The following is a 16,884-nucleotide window of genomic DNA, read 5'->3' as shown; positions in this document are numbered from 1 at the left end:
ATGTGTCTGTGTATATATGTGTTTGTGTGTGTGTGTGTGTGTGTGTGTGGGGGGGGGGGGGGGGTCTGGGGGACAACTATGCTGCCTGATCTGGGGGACAACTATGCTGCCTGATCTGGGGGACAACTATGCTGCCTAATCTGGGGGACAACTATGCTGCCTAATCTGGGGAACAACTATGCTCCTAATCTGGGGGACAACTATGCTCCTAATCTGGGGGACAACTATGCTGCCTAATCTGGGGGACAACTATGCTGCCTAATCTGGGGGACAACTATGCTGCCTAATCTGGGGTACAACTATGCTGCCTAATCTGGGGTACAACTATGCTGCCTAATCTGGGGGACAACTGGGGTACAACTATGCTCCTAATCTGGGGGACAACTGGGGTACAACTATGCTCCTAATCTGGGGGACAACTGGGGTACAACTATGCTCCTAATCTGGGGGACAACTGGGGTACAACTATGATCCTAATCTGGGGGACAACTGGGGTACAACTATGCTCCTAATCTGGGGGACAACTGGGGTACAACTATGCTCCTAATCTGGGGGACAACTGGGGTACAACTATGCTCCTAATCTGGGGGACAACTGGGGTACAACTATGCTCCTAATCTGCGGGACAACTGGGGTACAACTATGCTCCTAATCTGGGGTACAACTGGGGTACAACTATGCTCCTAATCTGGGGTACAACTGGGGTACAACTATGCTCCTAATCTGGGGGACAACTGGGGTACAACTATGCTCCTAATCTGGGGGACAACTGGGGTACAACTATGCTCCTAATCTGGGGGACAACTATGCTCCTAATCTGGGGGACAACTATGCTGCCTGATCTGGGGGACAACTATGCTCCTAATCTGGGGGACAACTATGCTGCCTGATCTGGGGGACAACTATGCTGCCTAATCTGGGGGACAACTGGGGTACAACTATGCTCCTAATCTGGGGGACAACTATGCTCCTAATCTGGGGGACAACTATGCTGCCTGATCTGGGGGACAACTATGCTGCCTAATCTGGGGGACAACTATGCTGCCTAATCTGGGGAAAAACTACCCGGCCCTCCACAATATTTTTAGTTTCTCATGTGGCCCCATGGGATAAATAATTGCCCACCCCATTCCTCCTCAACCCCGGACATTCCTTAACCTGGAGCCGCCCGGGGAAAGGAGAAAGTGAAGACAAGAGACTGGTGAGACCTCTCTGCAAAATTGTGTATTTAATGCAGTGTTTCCCAACCAGGGTGCCTCCAGCTGTTGCAAAACTATTACTCCCAGCATGCCCAGACAGCCTTTGGCTGTCCGGGCATGCTGGGAGTTGTAGTTTTGCAATAGCTGGAGGCACCCTGGTTGGGAAACACTGATTTAATGTGTGAAACTATCTGCTGCGCTCTGTATCTAATCCTGTCATGTGCGATACTGTCTGCTGCGCTCTGTATCTAATCCTGTCATGTGTGATACTGTGAGCTGAGCCTGTATATCCAAATCTGTCATGTGCGATACTGTCTGCTGAGCCTGTGCATCTAAATCTGTCATGTGTGATACTGTCTGCTGAGCCTGTGTATCTAATCCTGTTATGTGTGATACTGTCTGCTGAGCCTGTGCATCTAAATCTGTCATGTGTGATACTGTCTGATTAGCCTGTTTATCTGACGTTGCGCAGGGGGACGTCACTCGTCATCAGAGAGAGCCAGCGTTGCTGTCGCGCACCACCACTACCGCCGCCGCCGGCATAAATAGGGTTTTGGTAGGTATTCTCTAAATGTAAATTTTTTTGTGCGATATAGGAAAACTCCCCCCGCATATATATTGTATCCATCCCATCCCCCATGCCATTTCTTAAACCCCCCTCCCATCCCCCATGCCATTTCTTAAACACCCCTCCCATCCCCCATGCCATTTCTTAAACCCCTGATCCCTCAGCCCCTGTGCAATCTGGCCCCTCCCCTTTTGTAGCTCCACCCCCACATAGCCACACCCATGACCGGTATTTTTCTGAGGGAAAGGTGGCAACCCTACATACAATTAATTATCCTTGTCCCCCTCCTCTGCACCCTCTACAGTCCAGCCAAGTCCTTCTTATATACAGATGTCTAATATTGCACACAATACTCCATATGCAGTCTGACTAATGATTTATACAGAGGCAAAACTATGTATCTACAAAAAGCCTCTATTGATACATTCTATGACTTTGTTTGCCTTGGCAGCAGCTGCCTGGCACTGATCACGAAAGTTTAGCTCACTGTCCACCAGTAGCCGAAAGTCCTTTTCGGAAGACGATTTACCCAATGGCTTATTATTTAGCACACAATTGTACATTTTGTTTTTACGGCCCAAGTGCCTAATTTTACATCTATACACATTGGGGGAGATTTATCAAAGGATTTAGACTGGTTTTTCCTGTCTATATTTGTCGCACAGAAATTCGCAGTCTAAATAAGTGCGACTTTTCAGCGACTTTTGCTCTAGAGGATTTTTAGAACATGATGCATGCTAGTCTATTTTAGACTGAAATGCATTGGAAAATGCATTGGTGCTGAATTTATTAAGTCGCATCGGCTGAAAGTACGCCGAAATGTCAGACCATGTTGGAGCAGGTTTAAATATAGACTAAAGCATAGATCACAAAGTATGTGCACAGAATTTATCAAGAGCCGTGCGCCTATTGATAAATTAGGCGCACAATAGACCGGACTAACCCTCTGTAGTTTGATCTATATTGATGCGGGACATAGACAACTTTGATAAATATCCCCCATTGAACTTAATTTGGAAAGTCTGTGTCCAAGCCTCCAGATTCCCCAGATCCCTCTGTAATATTATGTTAACATCCTGTACAGGATCTGTCCTGTGTGGTGTAGTATAGAGGATCTGTCCCTTGTGGTGTAGTATAGAGGATCTGTCCTGTGTGGTGTAGTATAGAGGATCTCTCCTGTGTGGTGTAGTATAGAGGATCTCTCCTGTGTGGTGTAGTATAGAGGATCTGTCCTGTGTGGTGTAATATACAGGATCTGTCCCGTGTGGTGTAATATACAGGATCTGTCCTGTGTTGTGTAGTATAGAGGATCTCTCCTGTGTGGTTTAGTATAGAGGATCTCTCCTGTGTGGTGTAGTATAGAGGATCTGTCCTGTGTGGTGTAGTATAGAGGATCTGTCCTGTGTGGTGTAGTATAGAGGATCTCTCCTGTGTGGTGTAATATAGAGGTTATGTCCCGTGTGGTGTAGTATAGAGGATCTCTCCTGTGTGGTGTAGTATAGAGGATCTGTCCTGTGTGGTGTAGTATAGAGGATCTCTCCTGTGTGATGTAGTATAGAGGATCTCTCCTGTGTGGTGTAGTATAGAGGATCTCTCCTGTGTGGTGTAGTATAGAGGATCTCTCCTGTGTGGTGTAGTATAGAGGATCTGTCCTGTGTGGTGTAGTATAGAGGATCTGTCCTGTGTGGTGTAGTATAGAGGATCTGTCCTGTGTGGTGTAGTATAGAGGATCTCTCCTGTGTGGTGTAGTATAGAGGATCTCTCCTGTGTGGTGTAGTATAGAGGATCTCTCCTGTGTGATGTAGTATAGAGGATCTCTCCTGTGTGGTGTAGTATAGAGGATCTCTCCTGTGTGGTGTAGTATAGAGGATCTGTCCTGTGTGGTGTAGTATAGAGGATCTGTCCTGTGTGGTGTAGTATAGAGGATCTGTCCTGTGTGGTGTAGTATAGAGGATCTCTCCTGTGTGGTGTAGTATAGAGGATCTCTCCTGTGTGGTGTAATATACAGGATCTGTCCCGTGTGGTGTAATATACAGGATCTGTCCTGTGTGGTGTAGTATAGAGGATCTCTCCTGTGTGGTGTAATATACAGGATCTGTCCCGTGTGGTGTAATATACAGGATCTGTCCTGTGTGGTGTAGTATAGAGGATGTGTCCTGTGTGGTGTAGTATAGAGGATCTGTCCTGTGTGGTGTAGTATAGAGGATCTGTCCTGTGTGGTGTAGTATAGAGGATCTCTCCTGTGTGGTGTAGTATAGAGGATCTCTCCTGTGTGGTGTAGTATAGAGGATCTGTCCTGTGTGGTGTAGTATAGAGGATCTCTCCTGTGTGGTGTAGTATAGAGGATCTCTCCTGTGTGGTGTAGTATAGAGGATCTCTCCTGTGTGGTGTAGTATAGAGGATCTGTCCTGTGTGGTGTAATATACAGGATCTGTCCCGTGTGGTGTAATATACAGGATCTGTCCTGTGTGTTGTAATATACAGGATCTGTGAGCACAGGACAAGTTGCCGATCCCGTACAGTTGAGACAATGTTACTTGTTAATCACCTTCTTGCAGTCGTCTTCGTAGTTCACCGCGGTTGTGGTTATTATGAGTTTTTCGCCTCTGGTGCAGTATTGCGGCATTGTCAGTTCCCCGAAGAATGGTAAAAATGTGGTGATCTTTGCAGTCTGGTTGGTGAAGCCCACGCCTTCTGTTTGGGAGACGCAGAACATGTCGCTCTTCCACTCGGTGATGGTGTCCGGGATGGTGGATGTTGCGATTCCTTTACCGTCAGTCCTAGGGGAGGCGTTAAGAATGAATATAGTGCAGTCAGGTCAGTCCTGTCTGTACATTATTATAAAGATAAGACAGAAGGAGGGGAGTTATACAGGACTGCAGGGTCAGACTACACTCGTTGTTTTTGTAGTCTGTAACCATGGAAACACATCATCAACATCATAAAAGTCAACGTAGATGTGTAGATATGTATGTTCTACCATAACTTCTGAACAGCTGGAGATATTTTTACGAAACTCGGTACACATATAGTAGAGTTTAGTTATGTTCCGATACCGACAATCTCCATACCCCAAGTGTTAAATGGCGTAGCTCGAACAGTTAAAGGGGTACTCCGTTGCTAGACATCTTATCCCCTATCCTATAAGATGTCTGATTGCAGGGCTCCGGTCGCCATCACGCCACATCCCTTCGTGATGTCACGCCACACCCCCTCCATTCATGTCTATGGGAGGGGGCGTGACAGGCGTCACGCCCCCTCCCATAGACATGAATGGAGGGGACATGGCGTGAAGTCACGACCATGGTCTCCCGAACCCATCATTCTGAATATAATGTTTTGAATGCCGGTTGTCTGCACAGAGCTCGCGGGTTGTCCCAGTGGACAGACTTTTGCAATCAGACATCTTATCCCTTCACATTTGGATAGGGGATTATATGTCTAGCAATGGAGTACCCCTTTAAAATTACACTTAAAGGGGTATTCCAGGCAAAACCTTTTTTTTTTTATATATATATATCAACTGGCTCCGGAAAGTTAAACAGATTTGTAAATTACTTCTATTAAAAAATCTTAATCCTTCCAATAGTTATTAGCTTCTGAAGTTTTCTGTCTAACTGCTCAAAGATGATGTCACGTCACGGGAGCTGTGCATGATGAGAAAATATCCCCATAGGAGCTGCACAGCTCCCGTGACGTGAGTCATCAGAGAGCAGTTAGACAGAAAACATCAACTCAACTTCAGAAGCTAATAACTACTAGAAGGATTAAGATTTTTTAATAGAAGTAATTTACAAATCTGTTTAACTTACAGGAGCCAGTTGATATATAGTTTTGGCCTGGAATACCCCTTTAACTATAAGAGTTTAGGGATTTCCCAATACCGACAATCTCTGAACCCTGACAGTAAAACAGCGGAGCCCGGACAGTTAAATCATACTTTAACATGAAATGAGTCTGGCGGCCGGATGTTTAAAACTCCTGGACAATCTCCACAGCCCTAGAGTGACACGATCTGGAGAGTTATCAAAAGTCCAAATGCAAGTCTAAGGAACTTCATGTAATCTCCTGGTCATGTTACTCTTGGACTGCAGAGATTGCCAAGGAATTTTAAACATGGAGTATGCAAGCCACCCAGCTTTCCCCATCTCCTGAAGAGCTCTTATATTATTTATATATGGTTTTTGCATTTCTTCTTCCACAAGGTTGAGGCAGAAAAACCGGGCAGTGCAGGGTACTGTCACGATGCCGGCTGGCAGGAGGTGGATCCTCTGTGCCAGAGAGGGATGGCGAGGACCGCGCTAGTGGACCGGTTCTAAGACACTACTGGTTTTCACCAGAGCCCGCCGCAAAGCGGGATGGTCTTGCTGCGGCGGTAGTGACCAGGTCGTATCCACTAGCAACGGCACCTCTCTGGCTGCTGAAGATAGGCGAGGTACAAGGGAGTAGGCAGAAGCAAAGTCGGACGTAGCAGAAGGTCGGGGGCAGGCGGCAAGGTTCGTAGTCAGGGGAGATAGCAATAGTTCTGGTACACAGGGTATAAACACACAAAGAACGCTTTCACTGGCACTAAGGCAACAAGATCCGGCAAGGGAGTGCAAGGGAGGAGACTAGATATAAGCAGGGAACAGGTGGGAACCAATTAAGCTAATTGGGCCAGGCACCAATCATTGGTGCACTGGCCCTTTAAGTCTCAGGGAGCTGGCGCGCGCGCGCCCTAGAGAGCGGAGCCGCGCGCGCCAGCACATGACCGCAGGAGACGGGAACGGGTAAGTGACCTGGGATGCGACTCGCAAGCGGGCGCGTCCCGCTGTGCGAATCGCATCCCCAACGGCCATGGCAGAGCAGCGCTCCCGGTCAGCGCTGACCGGGGAGCTGCAGGGAGAAGGACGCCGTGAGCGCTCCGGGGAGGAGCGGGGACCCGGAGCGCTAGGCGTAACAGTACCCCCCCCCTTAGGTCTCCCCTTCTCTTTATCGGGTAACTGCCTCCCCTGGGATGAGGACACCGGGAAAGGATGGAGGGATTCCTCAACGGCAGGCAGAACCGCAGGAGTAGGAATGGGGAGAGAGGGCAGAGGGCGGGACCTGGCACGGGGCAGTGTGACACCAGGACGAGGGCCATGAGGGGACACAGAAGCTTGCCTGATGGAACTGGGAGGGGGGGAGGGGCATTTCCTGTGGCAGGCAGAGTCCTTAATGACCTTAGGGGGACCAGATACAGGAGGAACCACAGAGTTACGGCAAGGGTTACTGGGAACCGGTTTTAGACAGTTCTTGGAACAAGAGGACCCCCAACTCTTGATCTCCCCAGTGGACCAATCCAGGGTTGGGGAATGAAGTTGAAGCCAGGGAAGTCCAAGGAGAATTTCCGAGGTGCAATTGGGGAGGACCAAAAGTTCAATCCTCTCGTGGTGAGATCCGATGCTCATAAGAAGGGGCTCCGTGCGGAAACGTATGGTACAGTCCACCCTGGCTCCGTTGACCGCGGAAATGTGGAGTGGCTTGACAAGACGGGTCACCGGAATCCGGAATTTATTCACAAAGGAGTCCCGAACAAAATTCCCAGAAGCTCCAGAGTCCAGGCAGGCCACGGCTGAGAGGGGAGAGCTGGCTGAAGTGGAAATCCGAACAGGTACCGTGAGACGTGGAGAAGCCGACTTGGCATCAAGAGACGCCACACCCACGAGAGCTGAGTGCGAGCGTGCGTTTCCCAGACGTGGAGGACGGATTGGGCAATCCACCAGAAAATGTTCAGTACTGGCACAGTACAAACAAAGATTCTCTTCCTTACGGCGATTCCTCTCTTCCAGGGTCAGGCGAGACCGATCCACTTGCATGGCCTCCTCGGCGGGAGGCCTAGGCGCAGATTGCAGTGGAGACTGTGGGAGAGGTGTCCAGAGATCTAAGTCCTTTTCCTGGCGGAGCTCTTGATGCCTCTCAGAAAAACGCATGTCAATGCGAGTGGCTAGATGAATGAGTTCATGCAGGTTAGCAGGAGTCTCTCGTGCGGCCAGAACATCCTTAATGTTGCTGGATAGGCCTTTTTTAAAGGTCGCGCAGAGAGCCTCATTATTCCAGGATAGTTCAGAAGCAAGAGTACGGAATTGTATGGCGTACTCGCCAACGGAGGAATTACCCTGGACCAGGTTCAGCAGGGCAGTCTCAGCAGAAGAGGCTCGGGCAGGTTCCTCAAAGACACTTCGAATTTCCGAGAAGAAGGAGTGTACAGAGGCAGTGACAGGGTCATCGCGGTCCCAGAGCGGTGTGGCCCATGACAGGGCTTTTCCAGACAGAAGGCTGACTACGAAAGCCACCTTAGACCTTTCAGTAGGAAACTGATCCGACATCATCTCCAGATGCAGGGAACATTGGGAAAGGAAGCCACGGCAAAACTTAGAGTCCCCATTAAATTTGTCCGGCAAAGACAGGCGGAGGCTAGGAGTGGCCACTCGCTGCGGAAGGGGTGCAGGAGCTGGCGGAGGAGATGGTTGCTGCTGCTGTAGCTGAGACTGAATCTGCTGTAGCTGCGACTGGAGTTGCTGAGTCATGGTGGTCAAGTACGACAGCTGGTGATCTTGTTGGGCAATTTGTCGGGCTTGCTGGGCGACCAGTGTGGGGAGGTCGGCGACAACAGGCAGAGGAACTTCAGCGGGATCCATGGCCGGATCTACTGTCACGATGCCGGCTGGCAGGAGGTGGATCCTCTGTGCCAGAGAGGGATGGCGAGGACCGTGCTAGTGGACCGGTTCTAAGACACTACTGGTTTTCACCAGAGCCCGCCGCAAAGCGGGATGGTCTTGCTGCGGCGGTAGTGACCAGGTCGTATCCACTAGCAACGGCACCTCTCTGGCTGCTGAAGATAGGCGAGGTACAAGGGAGTAGGCAGAAGCAAAGTCGGACGTAGCAGAAGGTCGGGGGCAGGCGGCAAGGTTCGTAGTCAGGGGAGATAGCAATAGTTCTGGTACACAGGGTATAAACACACAAAGAACGCTTTCACTGGCACTAAGGCAACAAGATCCGGCAAGGGAGTGCAAGGGAGGAGACTAGATATAAGCAGGGAACAGGTGGGAACCAATTAAGCTAATTGGGCCAGGCACCAATCATTGGTGCACTGGCCCTTTAAGTCTCAGGGAGCTGGCGCGCGCGCGCCCTAGAGAGCGGAGCCGCGCGCGCCAGCACATGACCGCAGGAGACGGGAACGGGTAAGTGACCTGGGATGCGACTCGCAAGCGGGCGCGTCCCGCTGTGCGAATCGCATCCCCAACGGCCATGGCAGAGCAGCGCTCCCGGTCAGCGCTGACCGGGGAGCTGCAGGGAGAAGGACGCCGTGAGCGCTCCGGGGAGGAGCGGGGACCCGGAGCGCTAGGCGTAACAGGTACTCAGCTACATTATGATTGATGTGACTCCATCTGGAGAAGCAAGGGACTTTGAGAATTCTACATGGTGGGCTCATTGGGGGATAAGAATCTGAGCAGTTTGGGGGGGGGGGGGGGGCTGGCGTTCGGACCCAATAATTGTTAAGTGATGGCATAAAGGGGAAAATACAGTACATAAATATGAAGATCAGAACAGGAAGGCAGGAAGGTAAAGTACAAACCAGATATCACTATAGCATCAAGATTCAAGAAGCAAACATTATGTACTCTTAAAGGGGTGCTCTTAATTCTTCCAGTACTTATCAGCTGCTGTATGATCTTTTCTTTTTGAATTTCCTTTCTGTCTGACCATAGTGCTCTCTGCTGACACCTTTGTCCATGTCAGGAACTGTCCAGTGCAGGAGAGGTTTTCTATGGGTATTTGCTCCTACTCTGGACAGGTACTAAAATGGACAGAGGTGTCAGCAGAGAGCACTGTGGTCAGACTGAAAGAAAATTCAAAACGTAAAGAACTTCCAAAGTAGCATACAGCAGCTGATAAGTACTGGAAGGATTAAGATTTTTTAATAGAAGTAATTTACAAATCTGTTTAACGTTCTGGCACCAGTTGATTTAAAAAAAGAAAAAATGTTTTCCAGTGGAGTACCCCTAAAAGGGGCACCTCTAAAACATTACCCCCCTCCCCCTCTTTTCCTGTTACAGATTACAGTTCTGGCATATACTTTACATAATGTATATCTTCTTTGAGAGAACCCATCATTCTAACAAACCATTTAAAGGGGTACTCTGGTGCAAAACTTTTTTTTTTTTTTTTTTAAATCAACTGGTGCAAGAAAGTTAAACAGATTTGTAAATTACTTCTATTAAAAAATCTTAATCCTTCCTGTGCTTATTAGCTTCTGAATACTATAGTGGAAATTACGTTTGAAACACAGAGCTGTCTGCTGACATCATGAGCACAGTGCTCTCTGCTGACATCTCTGTCCATTTTAGGAACTGTCCAGAGTAAAAGGAAATCCCCATAGCAAACATATGCTGTTCTGGACAGTTCCTAAAATGGACAGAGATGTCAGCAGAGAGCACTGTGCTCATGATGTCAGCAGACAGCTCTGTGTTTCAAAAAGAAAAGAATTTCCGCTGTAGTATTCAGCAGCTAATAAGTACAGGAAGGATAAAAAAATTTTAATAGAAGTAATTTACAAATCTGTTTAACTTTCTGGTACCAGTTGATTTAATAAAAAAAATATATATATATTTTTCACCGGAGTACCCCTTTAAGTTTGTCACCTCAAAGAAGAATTTAAGTATTTACCCTGTGATCACAATCTGCCATCCAAATGCTTCATCAAAATTGCTCCGAACTGTTTCGATGCTTCCAGCTTTAGCCGCACTGAACCCTGAAGAGAGAAATAATTGTAGATTGAAATGACCTTAAAGTGTCCCTGCTATGTGTGCACATTCTACCACCCCTCCATTCATTGTATACAGGAGTGCCAACTATAGCCAATTGCTGTAACGAGCTTCTGGAATCCCATTACCGAGATTTTTGAGGGTCAAACACCAATAAAAACTTTTTTATATATATCAACTTGCTCCAGAAAGTTAAACAGATTTGTAAATTACTTCTATTAAAAATAAAATCTTAATCCTTTCAGTACTTATGAGCTTCTGAAGTTAAGGTTGTTCTTTTCTGTCTAAATCCTCTCTGATGACACCTGTCTCGGGAAACGCCCAGTTTAGAAGAGGTTTTCTATGGGGATTTGCTTCTAAAATGTGAGTTTCCCGAGACACGTGTCATCAGAGAGGATTTAGACAGAAAAAATCAACCTTAACTTCAGAAGCTAATAAGTACAGGAAGGATTAAGATTTTTTAATAGAAGTAATTTACAAATCTGTTTAACTTTCTGGAGCCAGTTGATATATATATAAAAATTCCCTGGAATACCCCTTTAACACTTATTCTCGGGATAAGGGATAAGTGTCCATAGTGGCAAGATAAAGTGTACTTGTTGCCACTTTTGACATACCGTAGAGACATGTGAAAAGTTGTGATCAGTGGAGGTCTCAGTGCTGAGATCCCTATCATTAGAACGAGCAGGGAGAAGCACGTGGGTATGCCCTTCGCTCTCCGGCTCGCAGTGATCTCGGTCAAGCTTCACATGATGACCCCTTTATAAGTCTCGGCCTTTTTGTAAAATGACACATGCAGAGGTAATGATTAGAGATGAGCGAACTTACAGTAAATTCGATTCGTCACGAACTTCTCGGCTCGGCAGTTGATGACTTTTCCTGCAGAAATTAGTTCAGCTTTCAGGTGCTCCCGTGGGCTGGAAAAGGTGGATACAGTCCTAGGAGACTCTTTCTTAGGACTGTATCCACCTTTTCCAGCCCACCGGAGCACCTGAAAGGTGAACTAATTTATGCAGGAAAAGTCATCAACTGCCGAGCCGAGAAGTTCGTGACGAATCGAATTTACTGTAAGTTCGCTCATCTCTAGTAATCATCAGGGGGTTTTAGCAAAGACAATGAAGAGAAGTGCAAAATTATTGGTCTATAGCCGCGGTCTTCAACCTGTGGGCCTCCAGATGTTGCAAAACTACAACTCCCAGCATGCCCGGACAGCCAACGGCTGTCCGGGCATGCTGGGAGTTGTAGTTTTGCAACATCTGGAGGTCCGCAGGTTGGAGACCACTGGCCTATAGGCTATTTTACATTTCTAGGCATCTATTAAAGGTATTGTCCACTTTAAACCTTCCCTTTTTGTAAGAAGGATCCCTAGGTAATCAGTAGTGTTGGGCGCGAATATTCGCATTTCAATTTTTTTTTCACGAATATCGCAAATTCGCCAATTCACGAATATTGCGAATATATTCGCTACATATTCTAAATTACGAATATTCACTTTTTTCCGCATATTCGCATATTCCTTCTTTTCACTTGTGGGCCAATTAGAATGATGCAAATACACTTGTCAGAGGTTATCAGTAACATCCCTAGCAACCAATAGCAACATCCCTAGCAACCATTAACAACATCCATAGCAACCAATAACAACATCCCTAGCAACCAATAACAACATCCCTAGCAACCAATAACAACATCCCTAGAAACCAACAACAACATCCCTAGCAACCAATAACAACATCCCTAGCAACCAATAACAGCATCCCTAGCAACCAATAGTAAAGTTGCCCCCCACCCCCTCACTGTTTTCTTCCTCGAATATGCGAATATTCATCTGTATTCAAATATAACGTCTAAATTTGAATATAACGAATACGCGAAATTTGCGAATATAAGACGAATATTCCTCTATATATCCGCAAAATATTGCAAATTTGAATATGGGCGATGCCGCTAATCATTAGTAAAAAGCTGATCCCAGGGTCTACTATTGCTTGTTCCACCAATGATCAGCTGTAATCTGTAAGGAATCCAGTAGCAAGTGGACATGTGCAGAACCAAAAATTTCGTATTTTTTCCGTTATGCTCGTTTAAAAAAAAATTTCGGTTCTGTAAATATTCAGAATGTTGTGAATTCCTCATATTCGGTTTTCGGATGCATCCGCAAAATTTGTTTTCGTTTTCGGATGCATTCGTTAATTCTGATTTTTGGTTCTGCACATGTTACTTTTTTACATTGCACGAATCCCTCAACATACGAATTACCATCGTATGTTGAGGGATTCGTGCAATGTAAAAAAGTAAAGTCCTACTCACCTGTCCCCGCTGCTCCCGATGGTGTCCCCGGGCCTCCGCTGGGCTCTCCTAGTCCTTCTCCGATCCTTCGTTGTCTGCCGCACGCCGTTCCTATTGGATGACGGGATGGCGTGCGTGACGGCGTCATGACGACGTCAGAGGGAGACCCGTATGAAGGCCCCAGACCAGCCCAGGACCCACCGGAGGAAGGCCCGGAGCAACACGGAAAGGTGAGTGAACCTGCCCGGGCTGCTTCAACTGCTATCCGGCAGCAGCTTAAAGGGGTATTTCAGGAAAAAACTTTTTTTTTTACATATCAACTGGCTCCAGAAAGTTAAACAGATTTGTAAATTACTTCTATTAAAAATTTTTTAATCCTTTCAGTACTTATGAGCTTCTGAAGTTAAGGTTGTTCTTTTCTGTCTAAGTAATCTCTGATGACACGTGTCTCGGGAACCGCCCAGTTTAGAAGCAAATTCCCATAGCAAACCTCTTCTAAACTGGGCGGTTCCCGAAACACATGTCATCAGAGAGTACTTAGACAGAAAAGAACAACCTTAACTTCAGAAGCTCATAAGTACTGAAAGGATTAAGATTTTTAAATAGAAGTAATTTACAAATCTGTTTAATTTTCTGGAGCCAGTTGATATATAAAAAAAAGTTTTTTCCTGGATAACCCCTTTAAGCATTATGCGCTGCCGGATAGCAGTTGATGCATGGCCCCGATATTCGGTATACTGATAACAAATGCATTCGTTGTTCGTTAACATGCATATTCGTTATGCATTAGTTAACAAATGCATTCGTTAACTGTAAATTCATATTTGTATGCTTTTTCGGGATTTTGTAATTTTTTTTCCGTGCATTCTTTTCGTAACGAACATCCGAAAACGGGAAAATTCGTTTCGTTCCGTGTTCGTTACGAAACGAATTGCACATGTCTAGTAGCAAGTTTTTTTTTTATAACTCTGCAGCATCACCACAGGAAAAATGAAGCCTTACAAAGTTACAGCAGTGGGTATTTAGCCCCTGATGATTACCCCTGCATAATGAAACAAGTTGGGATAAGTTTTCATCCTTGGGCATCTATGTGATGTGCACAACAAACAGCTAAGTGGTTAAAAGCCTCATTATCAGAATTCTGTTATATGCAAATGTTTAATAGGATTTCTATGGAAAATGGATATTTTTCTTGGGAACAGACACTTTTTACTATTAAATACTATGACGCATGGTGAATGCTTTAGGCAGATGTTTTGTGAAGAGTATTTAATAAAGAAGAAAGTTCGGTAAAAGTTTTCTCATTTTCCTGTGAATGCATTTCTACAAGGAAAACAACTTGGTTCTTTGGTAAATTAGAATGTCATTTATATTAAAGGGGTACTCTGCCCCTAGACATCTCATCCCCTATCCAAAGGATAGGGAGTAAGATGCCTGATCGTGATCTCTGGCGTGGCACCCCAGTCATCCGGTGCTTGGAGCAAACTCCGCTTTGTGCTGGGTGATTGGCGACCACAGCCGTCTATGGAAGTAGCCGTGACAGCTATGTACTAGCCACCATGCCCCCTCCCATAAACATGAATGATGGGGGGGCGTAGAGTGATGTCATGAACACGGAAGTTTCAAGCTTCCTTGTTCAGAACGCCGCAAGGCTGGCCCGGAGATTGCTATCCTTTGGTCCTGTGGATAGGGGATAAGATGTCTTGGGACGGAGTACCCCTTTAAAGGGGTACTCCGCCCCTAGACATCTTATCCCCTATCCAAAGGATAGGGATAAGATGTCAGATCGCCAGGGTCCCGCTGCTGGGGACCCCGGGGATCGCTGCTGCAGCACCCCGCTATCATTATTGCGCAGAGCGAGATCGCTCTGCACGTAATGACGGGCAATACAGGGGCCGGAGCATCGTTATGTCATGGCTCCGCCCCTCGTGACGGGCCGTGATGTCATGAGGGGCGGATGTCATTAAGGGGATGGGTCGTGATGTCATGAGGGGCGGAGCCATGACGTCACGCTGCTCCGGCCCCTGTATCACCCGTCATTACGCACAGAGGATAGGGGATAAGATGCCAGGGGCGGAGTACCCCTTTAAGTCTGCTAGTATAGAATGCCATAGGCAGGCTAGACTAGCAGACTTTTGATCAGACAATGTTCTACAACACAATAGTATTACAGTGAACTGTAGAACACACACACACATAGAGAGAGAGAGAGATAGATAATTTAAAATGTTTTTGCATTATATATTGCCAGAATTGTGTTTTTTGTGGTCACATCCCAGAAAACATGTTATAAAAAAGTCCCATCCAATTCAAAAAGATGCCAAAAAGTACAATGTTATCAAATTTATATATATATATTTTTTTTGTTTGTTTGTTTTGTTTTGCTACTTTTACCATATTCAGACCCCTATAACTTTTTATTTTTCTGCCTGCAGAGCTGTGTGGGGGGTCATTTTTTGTGGGGCACTCGCCCCACAAAAAATGGCCCCCCACACAGCTCTGCAGGAAGAAAAATTAAAAGTTATAGGGGGTCTGAATATGGTGAACGTAGCAAAACAAAAATAATATATAAAAATGTGGTAACATTGTAATCACACTGACTCCCACAGAATAAAGTTGACACGTCATTTATACCATTCGGTAAACTAGAAAAAAAAAAAAAACTAATTGTTTGGCGTAAATTTTACCCAACAAATAATTTTTATTTGCTTTCACAATACATTATATAGTAAAATGAAGAGTGTAAAGTAAAAAGTAAAACTTGACCTACAAAAATAAGTCATCATATGGAATAAAATAGAAAATGTAAAATCTAATGGATAAATACAAAGCCAAGAATGGATCATAAATGGAGGATGTGTATAGAGACTGGGATTTTTTCTTCTTTCAAATCCGTTCCTGGCTTTGTATTTAGTAATTTTGATTAAAAACCTGAACGTGTGAACACATCCCTGAAGGTTTTGACAACAGAGAAATTTGTCAAGTGATTGAATGTTATGTTTGTATCAACTATAAACTTAACAATTTTATTGGCTTATACGGGCATTCCAATTCTTAGACTGTAGTGTACCATAATGAAAATGAGGCCTACCTCCTGCAAAGGACTGAACACTGTCTGATGCTGCCGAAGAGAGAAAGAAAATGTTTGAGTATCATCAATGAGAAAAGCAAAACATTCAAAGCATAAATCATACAGGTAATGTATCAATGCTCAGAATAAATAAATAAAATAAAATTTATAAATAAGTAAATAAATAAATATATACGTAAATAAATAAGTAAATAAATGATTAATTAAAAAAAAAAAGTAAATAAATATATTAAATAAGTAAGTAAGTAAGTTAAAAAATAAATAAAAATCTTGATTATTAGTTAAGAAGGGGCTGGAAAGAGAGGGTAAGGGAAGAGGCATGTTAGGTTGAGGCACTTGAGCAGCTCAGCTCCACCTCCTTGACACTTGGCTGAGAAATAAAAAGGCGATTTTTTTAAAGTTCCAAAGGATAGGGGATAAGATGTCTGATGACTTGCGATCACGAGGCCAGAGTATCGTGACATCACTACTCCGCCCCCTCATGATGTAGCCGCCAGAGAAGTAGGAGACCGCAGTGCAGGATTCAAGTACGGTACAGCAGACAATGAGGCTGAAGCAGAAACCGGTTTTATTAAACAACAGAATTTAATGGCCGGGTAATGAGATTACAGTAATACCATTTCACATGGGTTTACAGGGAATGCTTACTGAACCATATACTTAAGAGGGCATTCCCGCCAGTGTACACACAGAAATACAGGCTACTCTCCTCTAATATGGTCTGATTCCCGTGTTGCTGCAAGGTTCTATCAAAAGAAACCTGCTCTATGCCTGGCCACAGGTTAGCACCGGTGCACACTCCCAGTTCTGTAGGTCACAGAGACGCTGCTTGCCTCAGTCTTTCATGTGAAGGTAGTTGCAGTCGGATCTCTGAATCTGTCACTTGCTGTTAGAGATGAACACATTTTTTAAAAATTAGTTTCGACCGATTCGCCAAATTTTCAGAAAAAC

At 45.5% G+C, this 16,884-nt stretch overlaps 1 protein-coding gene across 1 annotated transcript in view; it reads right to left on the bottom strand.

Moving 5' to 3' along the window:
* Nucleotides 1-16,884, bottom strand: part of LOC130283112 (ovostatin-like) — a 97,434-nt gene that overhangs the window by 31,043 nt on the left and 49,507 nt on the right. Inside the window, exons 19-21 of the mRNA XM_056532298.1 lie at nucleotides 15,934-15,963; nucleotides 10,456-10,540; nucleotides 4,316-4,547 (exon numbers count right to left, since the gene is read on the bottom strand). Of these exons, the coding sequence (XP_056388273.1) occupies nucleotides 4,316-4,547; nucleotides 10,456-10,540; nucleotides 15,934-15,963 (347 nt within the window). The remainder of the gene's footprint in view (nucleotides 1-4,315; nucleotides 4,548-10,455; nucleotides 10,541-15,933; nucleotides 15,964-16,884) is intronic.

Source organism: Hyla sarda, chromosome 7, assembly GCF_029499605.1.
Source record: "Hyla sarda isolate aHylSar1 chromosome 7, aHylSar1.hap1, whole genome shotgun sequence".
NCBI lineage: Eukaryota > Metazoa > Chordata > Amphibia > Anura > Hylidae > Hyla > Hyla sarda.
The sequence above is the reverse complement of the archived record's forward strand: the minus strand, read 5'-3'. Positions and strand labels throughout refer to the sequence as shown.